At 36.8% G+C, this 14,898-nt stretch overlaps 5 protein-coding genes across 6 annotated transcripts in view; 2 read left to right on the forward strand and 3 right to left on the reverse strand.

The window, feature by feature from the left end:
* The window catches only part of LOC106128809 (chromatin complexes subunit BAP18-like), an 11,093-nt gene extending 7,040 nt beyond the window's left edge, over positions 1-4,053 (reverse strand). The window contains exons 1-4 of one of the 2 annotated variants that reach the window (XM_013327301.1): positions 3,954-4,053; positions 3,572-3,663; positions 3,386-3,487; positions 3,248-3,311 (exon numbers count right to left, since the gene is read on the reverse strand). In XM_013327301.1, coding sequence (XP_013182755.1) covers positions 3,248-3,311; positions 3,386-3,487; positions 3,572-3,663; positions 3,954-3,974 — 279 coding nt within the window. In that variant the 5' untranslated portion in view covers positions 3,975-4,053. Of the gene's footprint in view, positions 1-3,157; positions 3,312-3,385; positions 3,488-3,571; positions 3,664-3,953 lie in introns of both variants that reach the window. The other variant, XM_013327280.1, reaches the window with a different exon arrangement.
* Positions 4,054-4,327: 274 nt separating this feature from the next.
* On the reverse strand, positions 4,328-4,968 carry LOC106116407 (chorion class B protein PC10-like). The gene is made up of 2 exons (XM_013310272.1): positions 4,918-4,968; positions 4,328-4,789 (listed from the first exon to the last, which is right to left on the reverse strand). Exons 1-2 carry the CDS (start codon positions 4,966-4,968, stop codon positions 4,328-4,330), a joined length of 513 nt encoding a protein of 170 aa, XP_013165726.1.
* Positions 4,969-5,333: 365 nt separating this feature from the next.
* LOC106116479 (chorion class A protein PC292-like) lies at positions 5,334-5,720 on the forward strand. The gene has a single exon (XM_013310382.1). It carries the CDS (start codon positions 5,334-5,336, stop codon positions 5,718-5,720), a length of 387 nt encoding a protein of 128 aa, XP_013165836.1.
* Positions 5,721-7,114: 1,394 nt separating this feature from the next.
* Positions 7,115-7,501, reverse strand: LOC106116581 (chorion class A protein PC292-like). The gene has a single exon (XM_013310496.1). It carries the CDS (start codon positions 7,499-7,501, stop codon positions 7,115-7,117), a length of 387 nt encoding a protein of 128 aa, XP_013165950.1.
* A 312-nt stretch (positions 7,502-7,813) lies between these two features.
* On the forward strand, positions 7,814-8,393 carry LOC106116669 (chorion class B protein PC10-like). The gene is made up of 2 exons (XM_013310614.1): positions 7,814-7,861; positions 7,944-8,393. Exons 1-2 carry the CDS (start codon positions 7,814-7,816, stop codon positions 8,391-8,393), a joined length of 498 nt encoding a protein of 165 aa, XP_013166068.1.
* The last annotated feature ends 6,505 nt before the right edge of the window (positions 8,394-14,898 follow it).

Genomic DNA, 14,898 nt, shown 5'->3' on the forward strand with positions numbered 1-14,898 from the left:
ATATAATTTAAAAACATTTCCAAAAATTTAAGAGAATAGGGTTTCAATTTTCCTTATAAAGCGGCACGAACTTACTGGGCAACCCAATATTTTTCTTCTCCTGTCATAACGCTTAAATATATTCTAAAAGTTTGTCACGCCGAATATGACAGATACGTAATAACTAATATCAAATTTTGCTTGTCACAATATATACTAGTTTGGCGCAGTATTCCAGTATGTTTGCCGTAATATGTAAGTTTACCGGTTCGAATCTCAGGCTACTTTTTTTTCATTTTATCAATCACGGGGTTATTTTTTCATAACCAGTAAAAATTTGGTAATGTAAAATTTTGCTCGACAATTTTTTTTTATAAATTTCGCTGTCGGGTAGAAAGAAATTTAAATAAAGTTAACAACAATTAGGTCAGACCATCGCGGTTGAAGTGAGTGGGCGGAGCGTGGATTGTCTTTGCGGGTTTTAAGAATGGTACGCGCGGAAACTATACGTACAAGTGTTATCTACATATGTGTGCGCGCCCACGCACACTGGAATGTTTATTGCAATCGACCAAAAATTTCATGTAGTTTGGATATTGACATTCAGTTTTTTTTCTTTGTTTCTTAAATATAATCAGTATCAGTAAAAGGTAAAAGTAAAAGTGTTATTTTTACCGGTGCAAGTTTAACAAACATGAGTAATAAACATAATTTGTTTATGTCAATAGCATCACTTTATCTCCTTCATTTTTGTTTGAAATAGAAAAGTACTTTAACGGTCAAACTCATTAGTCCAAGTCAATATCAAAAAGTACCTAATAACTACGGCGATAGAGTTTACTTACATGTGCTTCGATATTAAAATTAAAAAGTTTAAATATCAAAAAAAAATAGTTGCTTGGGATTTGAACCGCCGAACTTACGTACCAACGGCGGCGAACGGTAAGGCCACGAGACCAAACTAGCATATATGATGACAAGCTTAAATTTGATGTTGGTTTTATCTACCTAATATCTGTCATCCGCGTCGAACACTTTTAGTAAATTTTGAAAAATGGTTTGATGCAAAGTGTCAAATGAATGTAACAGAAGTAGTTTATTCCAAATTGTATCACAAGTATATAGAGATAGAGTTCAATTTTGTCAAATGTACCGATATTTTTGCGCAACTTGACTGCTTCGTTACTTATGACGCTGTGGCTGCTACGATATTTATGAGCATCTTGCATGTACTCATATATTTGACGCTGTGTATGTACCGATGTATTTGAGCAGGGTGAATGTATCTATTATTTTGAGGACTTTTGTTGTACCGATATAATTGATTACTTTTGGTGTACCTATATATTTGCATATCTTGTCTGTGACGATCTATATGACGCTGACTGTACATTGTATAGTAATTATTTATTTGATCCCGAACTCCCTCCAACATTAACTATCTATACAAAATATCTACAGCACACTTATACATATAAAATTTTAATATAATATAATCAATTTATAATAAGTGTGCAAGAACAAAATATTATCTTGTGCTTACTACATTTACCGTGGGTTCCTGAGATCAAAATCCCCGTATAAAACATACTATTACCGCCTTGTGGGCGCTGCAGGTTATAGTAAAAGTTTCGTTTAGAATTCTCCGTTAATATACATATATAGGTCACAATAATTAATTAATTTAATTTGAAGTTATAGTGGTTTTTAAATATGTGAAAATATGGGGGCGCTACAAAAATATTTATTCTCAAAGTGGACAATAGACAAAATAAGTTTGGGAACCACTGTCTTAGATGAAGGAATGACAATTTTACAGAGAATTTGGGTCTCAGAAATCAACGGTTAGTTTGCTACTAAACACACGAACTGTTTAAATATGAAATCCTTGTGCATGCTAACCATTGCGCGTGAAACAACTACAACTAAAAACACCTATGTACCAATACTCAAACTGAACTTCAACGGAACACAACTAAAAGAAAACAAGCAATTTAACCAAAGAGAAAAAATAATCTTGAGTAAACTGGAATGAATATCTAAGTATTTCCAAGTAAGACTACAAAATCACAATAGAATGATCATACAAATATGCTTAACCATATTTATGTCTGGTTTCTGAAGTCCTTTTAACCATTTCATAGAGATGGTTCAATAGCTTCATGAAAACTTGAGTTTGACTCCATTGAAAGTTTGTTCATCTTAACCTATTTACGATAGTAAATGGTAGTAAACAATAACAGTGATAGAGCCCGTTTTAACATCTTCGCACGAATTGTCCCGGCTCTCCCGGTGAAATATCACAATCTCAAAGAAGACAGGCGTCAAGTGGAAGAAATTCCGCGTACAGTCTGATTAGTGTGCGGCCCGGAGGTCTAATTTTGTCTTCTTTTTCTTATAAGGAAAGGATGGGAAGTGTAAGTGGACTTTCTGGATGAGTGGATGCATGGAAAGGGAAGACATTTTCTTTCAGTGCATTCTCTCCTCCGTCAATTAAAGGTAGGCAACACATATGCAATTGCGTATGTCTATGGACAACGATCACTTCGCTATTTCAGCGATTTCTAGTAGTCGCTCGCTTGTTTGCCACTTTATGATATAAAAAAACTGTATTTGACTTTTTTGGCACTAAATTGTTAACACAGCACGTAATTGCAAATGCGTATATTACAGCGATCCACTGGCAGAGACCTACTAATTAGCTTCATAACTATTAACGGGTTCTTAAATACTCAACAACAAAACTAAAGGTTATCTTGTTCACTATTAAATCATGAGGTAATGATAAAATGAATAAAAATATAAGAAACAGTAAGCACCATTCACACCTATCATCTATAAAATCTCATCTAAACAATTGAGAGACATAATTATGTGTGACTTAAAAATCTTTGATTGTTTAAAAACTTTTTCATTTTAACCAGTCAATACTTCTCAAACTCTGTTATATAACTCTGTTAGCATCATTTGCCCGTCAAATCCAGTTCTTATTTCCCTATTAATATGGAAATAACTATATTAAAATGAAAATCAAAGAGTAGGACACATATTCTACCCCAAACACAACTACTAATACAACTAATGGAATAAAAAACTTTGTACCAATATTTGAAACTAAAAAGACGAAACAAAAACCAACCAATGTAGCAAAACTGTGTGTTTAAGTGAATATTTGAACCTCTGGATTTGTTCCTAACACTCGGGGCGCGATGGTGGTGGGCTCTACCTGCGGCTCCGGCAACTGCTGGCTGGTCACCGTGCTGCTTACCTCGCGCAGCGGGATGCCAGCGTCCTCAAACGCCTTCTTCTTCAGCGTCCGCTTTATTTGGGAGCTGCAAGACAATTATTAGTAAGCAGATTGTTAAATAATGAATGTTTTTAAGAATTAATTGTGAAACATATTTACATCGTCCTGTTTTTAATATGCAGACTGAGTTGATTCAGATCCACTGCAAAGCGATGAATGCAGGCCCTCAACATTTCCACTTCCTCATCACTCCATTTGCCACTGAGATAACATTGAAATGAGTTAAGCAACAGTTACAAACAACAAAATAATGCATTCACTTAAATATTTTTCAGTGAAATATACCCAGGCTGTGCATCATTTACTGGGTGCAGCATCATTGTCATCTCTGACAGCTTTTTGAATGCCGTCCCAGCCTCGTTGAATATTTCAGCAACCTACAAAACATGTAAATCAAATAATTAACTATATCTGACTTATAACAAAGGTGCAATGTTATATAGAGGTCTACATCCACGGCTATTAAGAGGTGCTGCAAAAAAGTTGTACGCTTGTTTTTGTTTCTATGTAATTATTAACTAACGATTCGTTTTAGGTCTAATAATCAATCGATATTTAGATTTAATATTAGGTAAGTGTAGTGCATCAAAGGAATATTGAGCCAAGATGTAACATAGCGTCAATAAACGATTTATATTTGTCATATTTGAGAGTAAAGAATACTTACTTTTATCGCAGAATTATTCATGGTCGTTTTTCATCGAAGATTTAAGTAGGATTTTAGCAAGAAAACTGTTTAGAACTAAACGTAACTATTATCAATCGAATGAAAAAAAAATTCCAATCTTGATGCCGACTGTTTGACATTGACAACACGTTTGATAGATCATCAATTGTCAGAGCAGGGAGGCGGTCATTTCGTCTTTAAATCAATTTTAAACAAAACAATGTTTAAACACAACATTTTGTTTTTGAAAATATTACCATAAATTTTACATACATTAATTTTGATTTTCATATGAATAAAAATAATCGATAGAGATGTTTTATAAAAGTCATTATTTTAGATCAGATGTTAATTAAATGGATGATTACAGTATTTTAAAACCAAGTCCCACAACCACAGACGCCTGTATCGCTGAAAGTCCTGGGAGCGATGCGATCGCTGGCGTAGCGCAGGCTGGTGGCCGCGCCTGCAAAGTCCTCGCTGAGGATGGCAACGTCTCCGCCCCCGCACCCGTAAGCGACGGCGCCTGCTCCGGCGGACGGCACTGCGCCCTCGAGGTATGTAGTGCCGAGGAACGGCAACTGACCCAAGACTGCCACAATACCGGAATACTCGTTGTCCGACACTACCGACACGCCGTGGGGTGGCGTGGGAGACGAGCTCACCACAGCGAAGCCGCCACCGTCCGCTGCAGCGAGTGCGGCCGCGGCACTGTCTATTCCCGCCAATTGCGTCCCACAGCCGCACCCTGCGTTATCGCTTCGCCCGCCCCACGCGCTTCCCAAGACCCCGCCATACTGCTGGCTACTTAGCGGTAAACACTGACTCTGCAGACTCTGAAATTAATCAGGAAACAAGTCACATAAATATAGAATAAATATTCATTTTATAGTTCTTCTTTAGCATTAGAAAACTTTTCAAAATTCACATGTCTATTGTAAAGAACGTCGTCTTTTAAACTTACCGATACTAGAAATCCGAGAGCAAATAAAACCTCTGCAGTATAAACAGCCATGTTTGCTTCCAGTGCGCTCGGCTTTGATTGGAAATCTCCGGTGAAGTTATTGTAAGCTCACTCATCTAGTGTTTATATAGTCACAATGAATTTTGCAAATTTTCGTAAAGGGAAATGTTGAAATGTTAAAAATTACGAAATCATTTTCAATTACGTTAAAATTGCACGTTCTTAAATCTAAGAGAATTATCTATTACCTACTTTAACAATTTTTCCGTACGTTTCTATGACAAAATGGGGATAGTTAAAATTTAATCATTGTCACGTTGGTGTAGATAATCAATTTCAAACTCTAAATAAACATTGTATAAATAGTAGTAAGTAAATGTTAGTTGTATCATCATTCAGTCAAACAACAAACAGTCATGTCGACCTTCACACGCTGCGGACTTCTGGTGTGCTTCACTGTCTGCCTGCTTCAGGCAACACAAGGACAATACCTCTCTGGTGGTCTAGGTGTCGGATACGGCACCAACGGAGAATGCGGCTGCTCGCGGGGTCAGGGGTACAGTTGGCAGGGGCTGGGCACCGGCAGCGCATGGGGGGTACCGGAAGTAGTCGGCGGCTACGGGGGTGAGGGCGTCGGGGACTTGGAGGTCGCCGGTGAGCTGCCTGTGGCGGGCACCACGCTCGTGGCCGGCCAGGTGCCGGTGCTGGGCGCCGTGCAGTTCGCAGGGGAGGTGCCAGCCGCCGGCATCGTCACCATCACCGGCAGATGCGGCTGCGATTGCAACGGAAACGTTCTGTTCTAAACAACTAAGAGAAGTGTAATTATGTTCCAATAAAAGATCAATAAAAAATTAAGCGTTATTTTTCACTTTTATTTTACAATGAAGGTATTAATTATAATTGAAAAATTTTACAAATTACAAAAATTCGGAAGTCCATCGCCAGCATATAATGCATACCGTGAAATTTGTGACCAGTATTATATGGTGTTGCCATGTTCACTCAACTTCAGACGAAATCTGACATGAAAATCGGTGCCCACGATACAGGCATTGCCTAGTGTGGGCATCACTAGATTATCCAAATTAACCATAAATGGTAACTTAAGTCTAATTTAATTTCTTAGTTATGTGCAATTTTATTATGTTAGTTATTGTTTCTTGGTTTAATCTGTATTACCTATAATAAAAACTTTTCTTTTCTTTTCAAAAAAATGATTTTAATGAAAATGGTTATATAATATATCGAGGTTTTAGAAATGTGTAGGGAATAACTGCATCGTCATGGAGAACTAAACTCACATCGGTAAGGATAGACCTGGGAAAAGCCAAATGGATAGGTAATAATAATGGAGTGATGACTGAAGTGACCAATGATAAATCAATATGGGACACAAAGACATACAGTGGAATATGAAAAGGCATACGATGAGACATTTGTTTTTTTTTTTGTTTGTTTTGTTTAAACAAGTCAATGGGAGTTAATAGCGCTAAGGCAGCCGTTTCAATCAAACTATCGTTTTGTGAATAATTTGAAATTAATACAAATCATTCATGAGTGTCGTTAATTGATTGTTTTAAAAGAAAATGAAATAGTTTTAATATCAGAATAGTAACTGATCTATGTATAAAAAGCCGGAAATTTAGTACTTTCGGGCCACATTTAACTAATAATTAGATGATCAAGGCCGCGATCGAAAAAATGCTCTTCGTGATCACATGACTGAGAGATGACTGCTATTTGTTCCACTGTCTCGTGCTGCACTCGATGTGGCGTTTCATACCTACCATTTTGACAGAGTTACCGAACTCAGTGCCATTACCCAGTGAGCGTTATTCCCCTTGAAGAATATCGTCTTAGTAAAAGGAAATAAAGAAGTTAAGTATCAGAAGTTACGTCAATCAACTTAACTCTGAAGCTTACAAAACAACAATAAAGAAATCGATATTCGCAAAGAACTTTCAGTAAAGTTTTTTGTTCAATTTGATAATTAAACAATCGATTCTTTTAAATTTGATTGTAGCGACTGATAAACTATACTACACGTTCACAAGCCCGGAATAATACCAATAACTTTGAGGTTATCTCCAATGTTCATTGAGCTATTTATTTAAAGACGATGAAAAGAAAAGTGAGAAATAATGCTTAATATTTTATTGGTCTTTTATTGGAACAAAATCACACTTTTTTAAGTAATTTAGAACAGAACGTTTCCGTTACAATCACAGCCGCATCTGCCGGTGATGGTGACGAGGCCGGCGGCTGGCACCTCCCCCGCGAACTGCACGGCGCCCAGTACTGGCACCTGGCCGGCCACGAGCGTGGTGCCCGCCACAGGCAGCTCGCCGGCGACCTCCAAGTCCCCGATGCCCTCGCCCCCGTAGCCGCCGACTACTTCCGGTACCCCCCATGCGCTGCCGGTGCCCATCCCTTGCCAACTGTACCCCTGGCCCCGCGAGCAGCCGCATTCTCCGATGGTGCCGTATCCGACACCTAGACCACCAGAGAGGTATTGTCCTTGTGATGCCTGAAGCAGGCAGACAGTGAAGCACACCAGAAGTCCGCAGCGAGTGAAGGTCGACATGACTGTTTGTTGTTTGAGTGAATGATGATACAACTAACATTTACTTACTACTATTTATACAATGTTTATTTAGAGTTTGGAAATGTTTCTAATCAACGCATACGTGAGTGATTAGTTACTACTGACTTGTCGTCTTTGAAACTTTACAAAATTTAGCAAAGCAAGTGATATCAAGTTCACTTTTACAACATGTTGCAATATGCACTGATAGTAGATATATACAGTACTGTGACAATATAAATAACAAGAGTTACAGTTCACACTCATTCTGCTCTAAACATTCAATCAAAGTACCAACATTCAGTAAACAAAATGGCTTCAGTTATAGCAGCGCTTTCTGTCTTCGGATGTCTTGTGTCGGTGAGTTGAACTATTGACGTGTCTAATTACAATTAGAGGCATCTCTTCTTGTGTCATTTATTTAATATATTTATGTGTTCAGAGCCTGCGGGGTCAGTGCTTGCCGCTGAGTGCGCAGCAGTACGGCGGGGTTGCGTGGGGCGTGCAGGGCGCCAACCCGGGGTGCGGCTGCGGGGCACAGTTGGCGGCGGTAGACAGCGCCGCGGCCGCACTGGCTGCAGCGGACGGTGGCGGCTTCGCTGTGATGAGCTCGTCTCCCACGCCACCCCACGGTGTGTCGGTAGTGTCGGACAACGAGTACTCTGGTATTGTGGCAGTAGCGGGTCAGTTGCCATTCCTCGGCACTACATACTTAGAGGGCGCAGTGCCGTCTGCCGGAGCTGGCGCAGTCGCTTACGGGTGCGGATACGGGGATGTCGCCATCCTAAGCGAGGACTTTGCAGGCGCGGCCGCCAGCCTGCGCTATGCCAGCGATCGCATCGCTCCCAGAACTTTCGGCGAAATACGCGGATGCGGCTGCGGCATACTTTGAATATTTACGTCAAATGCTATCTAACATCAATTAAATAAAATTTAAATTGAAAGGTTCTATTTTATTTCCTTAAATATTCAATTGCTTTTGGTGAACAACGAAATAACGACGAGCAATGTTAGCAAAATCAATACAACCGCATGATTTACCATCAATCGACAGAATTCGCAACCAGTCACGTACATCAAAGTTATTGCATTTGGCACGTATCGCCTCACTAATCTTGTGACCGATATTATCATAGTTGCATACTGTGTATTAGCAAATTATTTAGTATATTGACAAATTACAATATTACTCAACTAATACTTATGAAGGCTTTGTGGAAGAATATAATTATTTGAGATTTTTACTTCACATCGCGCGTTAAGGGATTATTCGCACTTAATTTTCGTCGTTGTATTTGTCGAGAGCATATGCAACATTCAGCCAAAGACGTGGCATACTGGCCAGTGAACCTTTGCCTTTTTCACTATACAAAAGGAATGTAAATAGATAACCCGGTAAAGCACAAAATACTAAATAATACGTGTGAATAAAGGTGACGTCATCATTGTATAAAGAGACGTTGACGTGTATGAACTTGGAACGGCTGAATGGTTTCAAAATCGGCTTAGACATTATTCATAATGAATAATTCATACATCCCTCTCTGTCGTCAAACGCAACCCCTTCGCTTTCGTGCGATTTATTACGTGTTTTAAAGCAAATTATGAATATGTGATGAGACGTGCTGTATATTTTCAACGGTCTATCTCCTGTTAATTGACTCGTAGTGATAAACTTCATCTACACTTTGTTTTTGTAGAATATCTTAAAAATATTGTTAATAAAATAATTCTCTATATTACTAATATTATAAATACGAATGTTTAGATGATGGATGTTTGTTAGAAGGTATCTCCAGAACGTCTTAACGGATCGCGATAAAATTTGACATACATATAGAACATAGTCTGGAAGAACACATAGGCTACTTATAAAGTTTTTTCTTAATTTCGCGCGGACAGAGTTCTGGGCTATAACTAGATAAAGAATAAATAATAATTGTCTGTATGTGTTAATATATTTACATGATTCGAAAAGAATGTCACTCAACGAAAAGCGAAAGACTAATGAACATGAAATTTCTCTTTACGAGTCCTTTTTCATATCATAACGTATTTTTCAGTAATAAAAATCCGTCAAAAAGTTATAATATTTTCAGTAGCTTAAACATTATCGTAAGAAACAACGATATTTACTCGAAAAAATGTATTAACAGTGGTAGAGCCCGCTTTAACATCTTCGCACGAATTGGCCCGGCTCGCCCGGTGAAATACCACGACCACACAGAAGACAGGCTTGAAATGGAGACAATTCCGCGTTTCGTCTGATGAGTGTGCGTCCCGGGGGCCTAATTTAGTCCTCTTTCCCTTCCCACCTTTTTTCTTATAAGGAAAGGATAGGAGGTGGAAGTGGACTTTCCGGATGAGAGGACGCATGGAAGGGGAAAATATTTTCTTTCTGTGCATCCTCTCCTCCGTCGATTAAAGGTAGGTAACGCATATGCAATTGCGTATGTCCACGGGCAACGGTCACTTCGCTATTTCAGCGATTTCAGATGGCCGCTCGCTCGTTTGCCACTTTATGATATAAAAAAATGTATTATATAAAAATATAGAATCCAGTAAAATATTTTTGAATGTTCGTGCCAATACCAACTGATTTAGTTTATTATACTAAGAAAAAAATATGAAAGTAACGAAGTCTGAATAGACTTGGTTTCCTTTGTCTGGAGACAATGACCTTCTCGCACCAGACAGACCTAACAATAATATTTATATTTTTTGTCATATATTCTAACTTCTCTATATATATAATACTTCAATTGTCTACAAAGTTATTTTATTTCAAGACTTTTTGTTTGAGTGTTTTCCGGCGGACCGATTGGTTGGCCGATTAATCGGCCTATTAAATTATCCATTGGGCCGATTGATCGAACATAAGGAAAATTGTGTTCGTTTCGGTCGATTCTAATTGAAGCGTGTATTTGCAATAGTTCAATTGAAATTTCATAAAATCTAGTTACACAGTAACACCAAAAGAAACTAATAGTAGTCAGTTTTTTTTTTTTACGTTTTATAAGCCAGCGCTTGACCACGATCCCACCTGGTGAAGTGGAGACTTGGTCGAAAGATGGTACGCGCTAGCTTAGTAAGTGCCTATTCACTCTACTTTTTAGTTTTACAGTTACGAATTTTATTAGTTTTGAAAACAATAAATATTAAAAATGTAAGTAAAAACTTATTTTAATTTAACAAAGAAAACAACAAAGCCTTGCCAATAGAAGCTCCTTGAAAAGTCGTTCACTTCATAGATTAAATTGTCTTAGAACTCTTATAACTGAAGAAAATTATGCTCACTTTATAATACTTTACCTGAGAATTTCCACTGCGCTAACATATGTACAACACTACTGTCATCTCTTTTATACTCTTTGAAAAAAACAAGGATAACAATATGTTTCATTATAATGCGTTTTTTAGCAACACTAACAAATGGTTAATATTTTACTCTATCCCTTCCTTCCCTTTTTATAAGGAAACGATGGAAATGGGGGAATAGATTTCACGGAGGAGGGGATGAATAGTAAGGAGAAGTATTTTATATCTGTGCATTTCCTCTATTGATTAAAGGTAGTTTAACAGTAAAAGTAGTAAATTTACTATTGCGTTTGTCTATGGGCAGCTGTCTCTTCGCTACTTTGGCGAATCCATGTGACCGTTTTCTCGTTTGCCACCTAATAAAATTCAAGGAAGTTTACACAATCCATGTATAGTTCGGAATTCTCAAAACGCATTGAACCATTTCCTTTGAGCTTCGATTTCACGTGACCGTAATTATCTAGTAGAGTCTGCCATGACCTATAGGAAATCGTATTTTATCTTAAACCTATAGGAAACTTGAATAAGAACTTTTCGTATATGTTGGGAAAAACCACTATTTTAATTTTTAAAAATTGTCAAAGCATGTGTCCGATGTGTTGACCCTTTTCAAAATTTATCAACACACTGACATTTTGGACGTGTGGCGAGTAGTCAAATGTCAGCCCTTCACATCATCAAGAAGTTATTATTAAGTAAATAAAGGTTACCTAAGGAAAGATTTATTTGTATGAAAAATTATTTCGCTGTTGGGAAGCTACACTATCCTCGGTTGACATAAGCTATATTTATCGCTTGTGTTTTTTTAATTCCACGCAGCCGAAATCGCGGGCAACTACTAGTCACAAATATTTTTTATTGATGGATTTGACTCCTCAGGATCATTTTACGTAGATAACTTCAACCAGCGATTTTTTGGACTTTTATTACCTTTTTACTTATATCACTTTTCTATAAAGGCAGTAAAACCAATTATTTGTTATTATGAGTATTTTAAGACTAAGAAAGGTTACAGCGTAGAAAAAATGATATGAGACATCGTACTATTTATGTATCCACCTCTGACTAAGTTAACTTTCATATCATTGTAATATTGGTAAATAAAATAAAGAATGTAATATTCAAACCCTGTTAAAAATGCTGTCACTAAGTAAATTAGCATGTTAATATCATCCATTCAAAGCCTTCAGTGACCGCATTTCAGGCACAAAGGCATTTCAATTACAGTGACGCGCTACTCGGGCTACGGGCTACGGGGTGGCTACGCGAGGTAAAAGGTGAAAAACACCCGCAGGCTTTGATGTCCGGACCGTAAGCGGCCGAATTGAAAAATGTGCCGTGAAAATGTTGCCCGCCTTAATCCGAAAAGGCTCTATTCATGACGGCTAATTTAGTCATTGTTGAATTTTGGTATAGAACAGTGAAAAGTATCGACTCGTGTAAGGTAAAATATTTTTTTAAAAACAAAAATTTTAAACCGATTTTTAACATTTACTAACGATCACAATACGTGAATTAATATCAAGTCGAATAAGAAGTTTCATTCTTAATTCAAAAAAATACTCGCTTCTACATCTGTGTATACTCACCAACTTATAACCGCGTGGTCCAGGGCTTGTTATAATTATAAAAAAAACCGTGTAATATTCTAGAGTTTCCTGGTACTGCCATTTATGTCACTTTACATCGGCTGCAATGGTACAAAGTGCCTGTGAACTGTCCTTGCTTAGATTAATCTAGGAATTAAATTAATCTCGGATATCGTACCACAAGGTAACTCGACCGAGCTCACTCCAACGCAGTTTGAAGGCTGTACAACATAATACTGTTAAAAGTATATTACGATATTTCGTTTACTTAACATTTTTAATTTATTATCTCTGCGAACATATTTTTTCTAAAATAATGTTACTTTATTATGTAAACTAGCTGTTGCTTAATTTTATAAAAAATAATAATTAGTAGATCTATGTGTTCCTCAAGACTACGTTCTACATCTATGCCTAATATTACGAGATCCGTTAAGTCATTCTGGAGACATCTTATAAACATTCATCTAAACATTCGTATTTATAATATTAGTAAGATGTTTTTGCTACAACGGTGACTAGCACCAATAAGGTTTGTGTTCATTAAATACGATCCTAATAACTTGGAAATTAAGCTGAAGAGTCTAATGGGAACGCCGACTCGACCACAATTAGACTGAAAAGGATTCTCTTCCCTCATCTTGCGATCCCATAATAACATCCTACAAATCCCCAGTCGCCCCCGAGCTCGCGCGGTGTGCAGACGTGTTGCGTCAAACATAAAACCTTTATAAATCAGTGAATTTCGATTTTTCTGTGTGAAAATATTCTTAAAAGAAACAGTTTGAGTGTGTTTATATAATTACGTGTTTGTACGTGTATTTTTATTACACGGGTAAGTTAAAATTTTTAAAATAAGGTTACGAATATTATCCTTACTTGTTGCTGGAAATATCTTAACGCTACATAGATTTGAGATGTACTTGAAATATTTTATATTTATATATAATGTATGTATTGATGTTTTATATATGTAAAATGTTTGTAGGTTGTTTAGTTTGTATGCAGGTTCGTTATCATATTGATCGGACGTATTTTTTGCTTTAAGCCTCAATAATCTGTGCGGATATCAATTTTGTGATATCGCTGATATTGACAGGGGACATTTTATTAAAATTTTGTATAACTTATAGATATACTAGTTGTTGCCCGCGTCTCCTTCCACCTGGTATTAAAATAAAATATAATTAGTAGCCTATGTGTTCTTACATACTATGTTCTATATGTATGCCAAATATCGTTGAGATCCGTTAAGCCGTTCTGGAGATACATCCATCTAAACATTTGTATTTATAATATTAGTAAGAAGTAAGATAGTAAGATTTCTAGCTTAATATACATTGATGTTTTTAACTCATTAATAACTTCATCATCAGCTCACTATACGTCCCCACCGAGGGGCTCGGAGCCTACCCTAAGTTAAGGGTGATTAGGCCATTGTCAACCACGCTGGCCAAGTGCGGGTTGGTTGACTTCACACATATCTTTCAATTTCTTCTCAGATATGTGCAGCATCACGATGTTTTCCTTCACCGTAAGAACGTCGGATAAATGTACATATGTAAATCAGAAACCGAAAAACACATTGGTACATGGCGGGATTCGAACCCAGGACCTGCAGATTGCAAGTCAATTGCTTGACCACTGAGCCACCGACGCTCATTAATAAGTTATTAAGAAATAATTAAATATAATAATTTAGCAACATTAAATAATAATAAACTAAAAGTTATTTAATTAATCTTTTCGTTAATTATTTATTAACACGATAATTATACGGCTAATTAAAATTCTTAAAAACAATAACTACTTTATTGGATACATTCTGATTTAAAACACATTCATATTATAATAACACAACCCTTTATTATTATATGAAAACCAAATAACAATATTTGTCGTCTCTCACGGCTTTACACGCATTACTTAATTATTTACCTCAAGTAAATAATATATCGTTACTACAATAAGACTAATATAGTAAACTATCTGTCGCATACGACTCCGTCCGAGGTTAAAAGTAGCCGATTCTCAGAATAACTGAAGATGCGGTCAAGCAGTTTCAGAGGAGTATAGTAGCTAGCATTGTGACACGAGAATTTTTTATTTAAGATATAAAAATATTTAACTATATAAATAAGTACCATTTTATAAATCACTGGGACATTTGTAAATTCATATTTTACTTCTTACTAATATTATAAATGCGAATACTTAGATGGATGGATGTTTGTTGGAAGGATCTTAATGTTTGGCACAGATGTATAACATATTCTAGAAGAACACGTAGGCTACTTATAAAGTTTTTTTTTTAATTCTGCGTACACGGAGTCGCGGGCGACCGCTTTTATATTTTTAAATGAATAAGTGACATCTTTAAAACAATACGACATTCGTGAATTGATATTAACCTCCTTATTATAAAAATCCTTTAAGACTATTTTAGGAAAAAAGAATTTAAATATAGAATAAGTCCTGAATCTGCAAAGG

This window comes from Papilio xuthus, unplaced genomic scaffold (genome assembly GCF_000836235.2).
Source record: "Papilio xuthus unplaced genomic scaffold, Pxut_1.1 DF829758.1, whole genome shotgun sequence".
Taxonomy (NCBI): domain Eukaryota; kingdom Metazoa; phylum Arthropoda; class Insecta; order Lepidoptera; family Papilionidae; genus Papilio; species Papilio xuthus.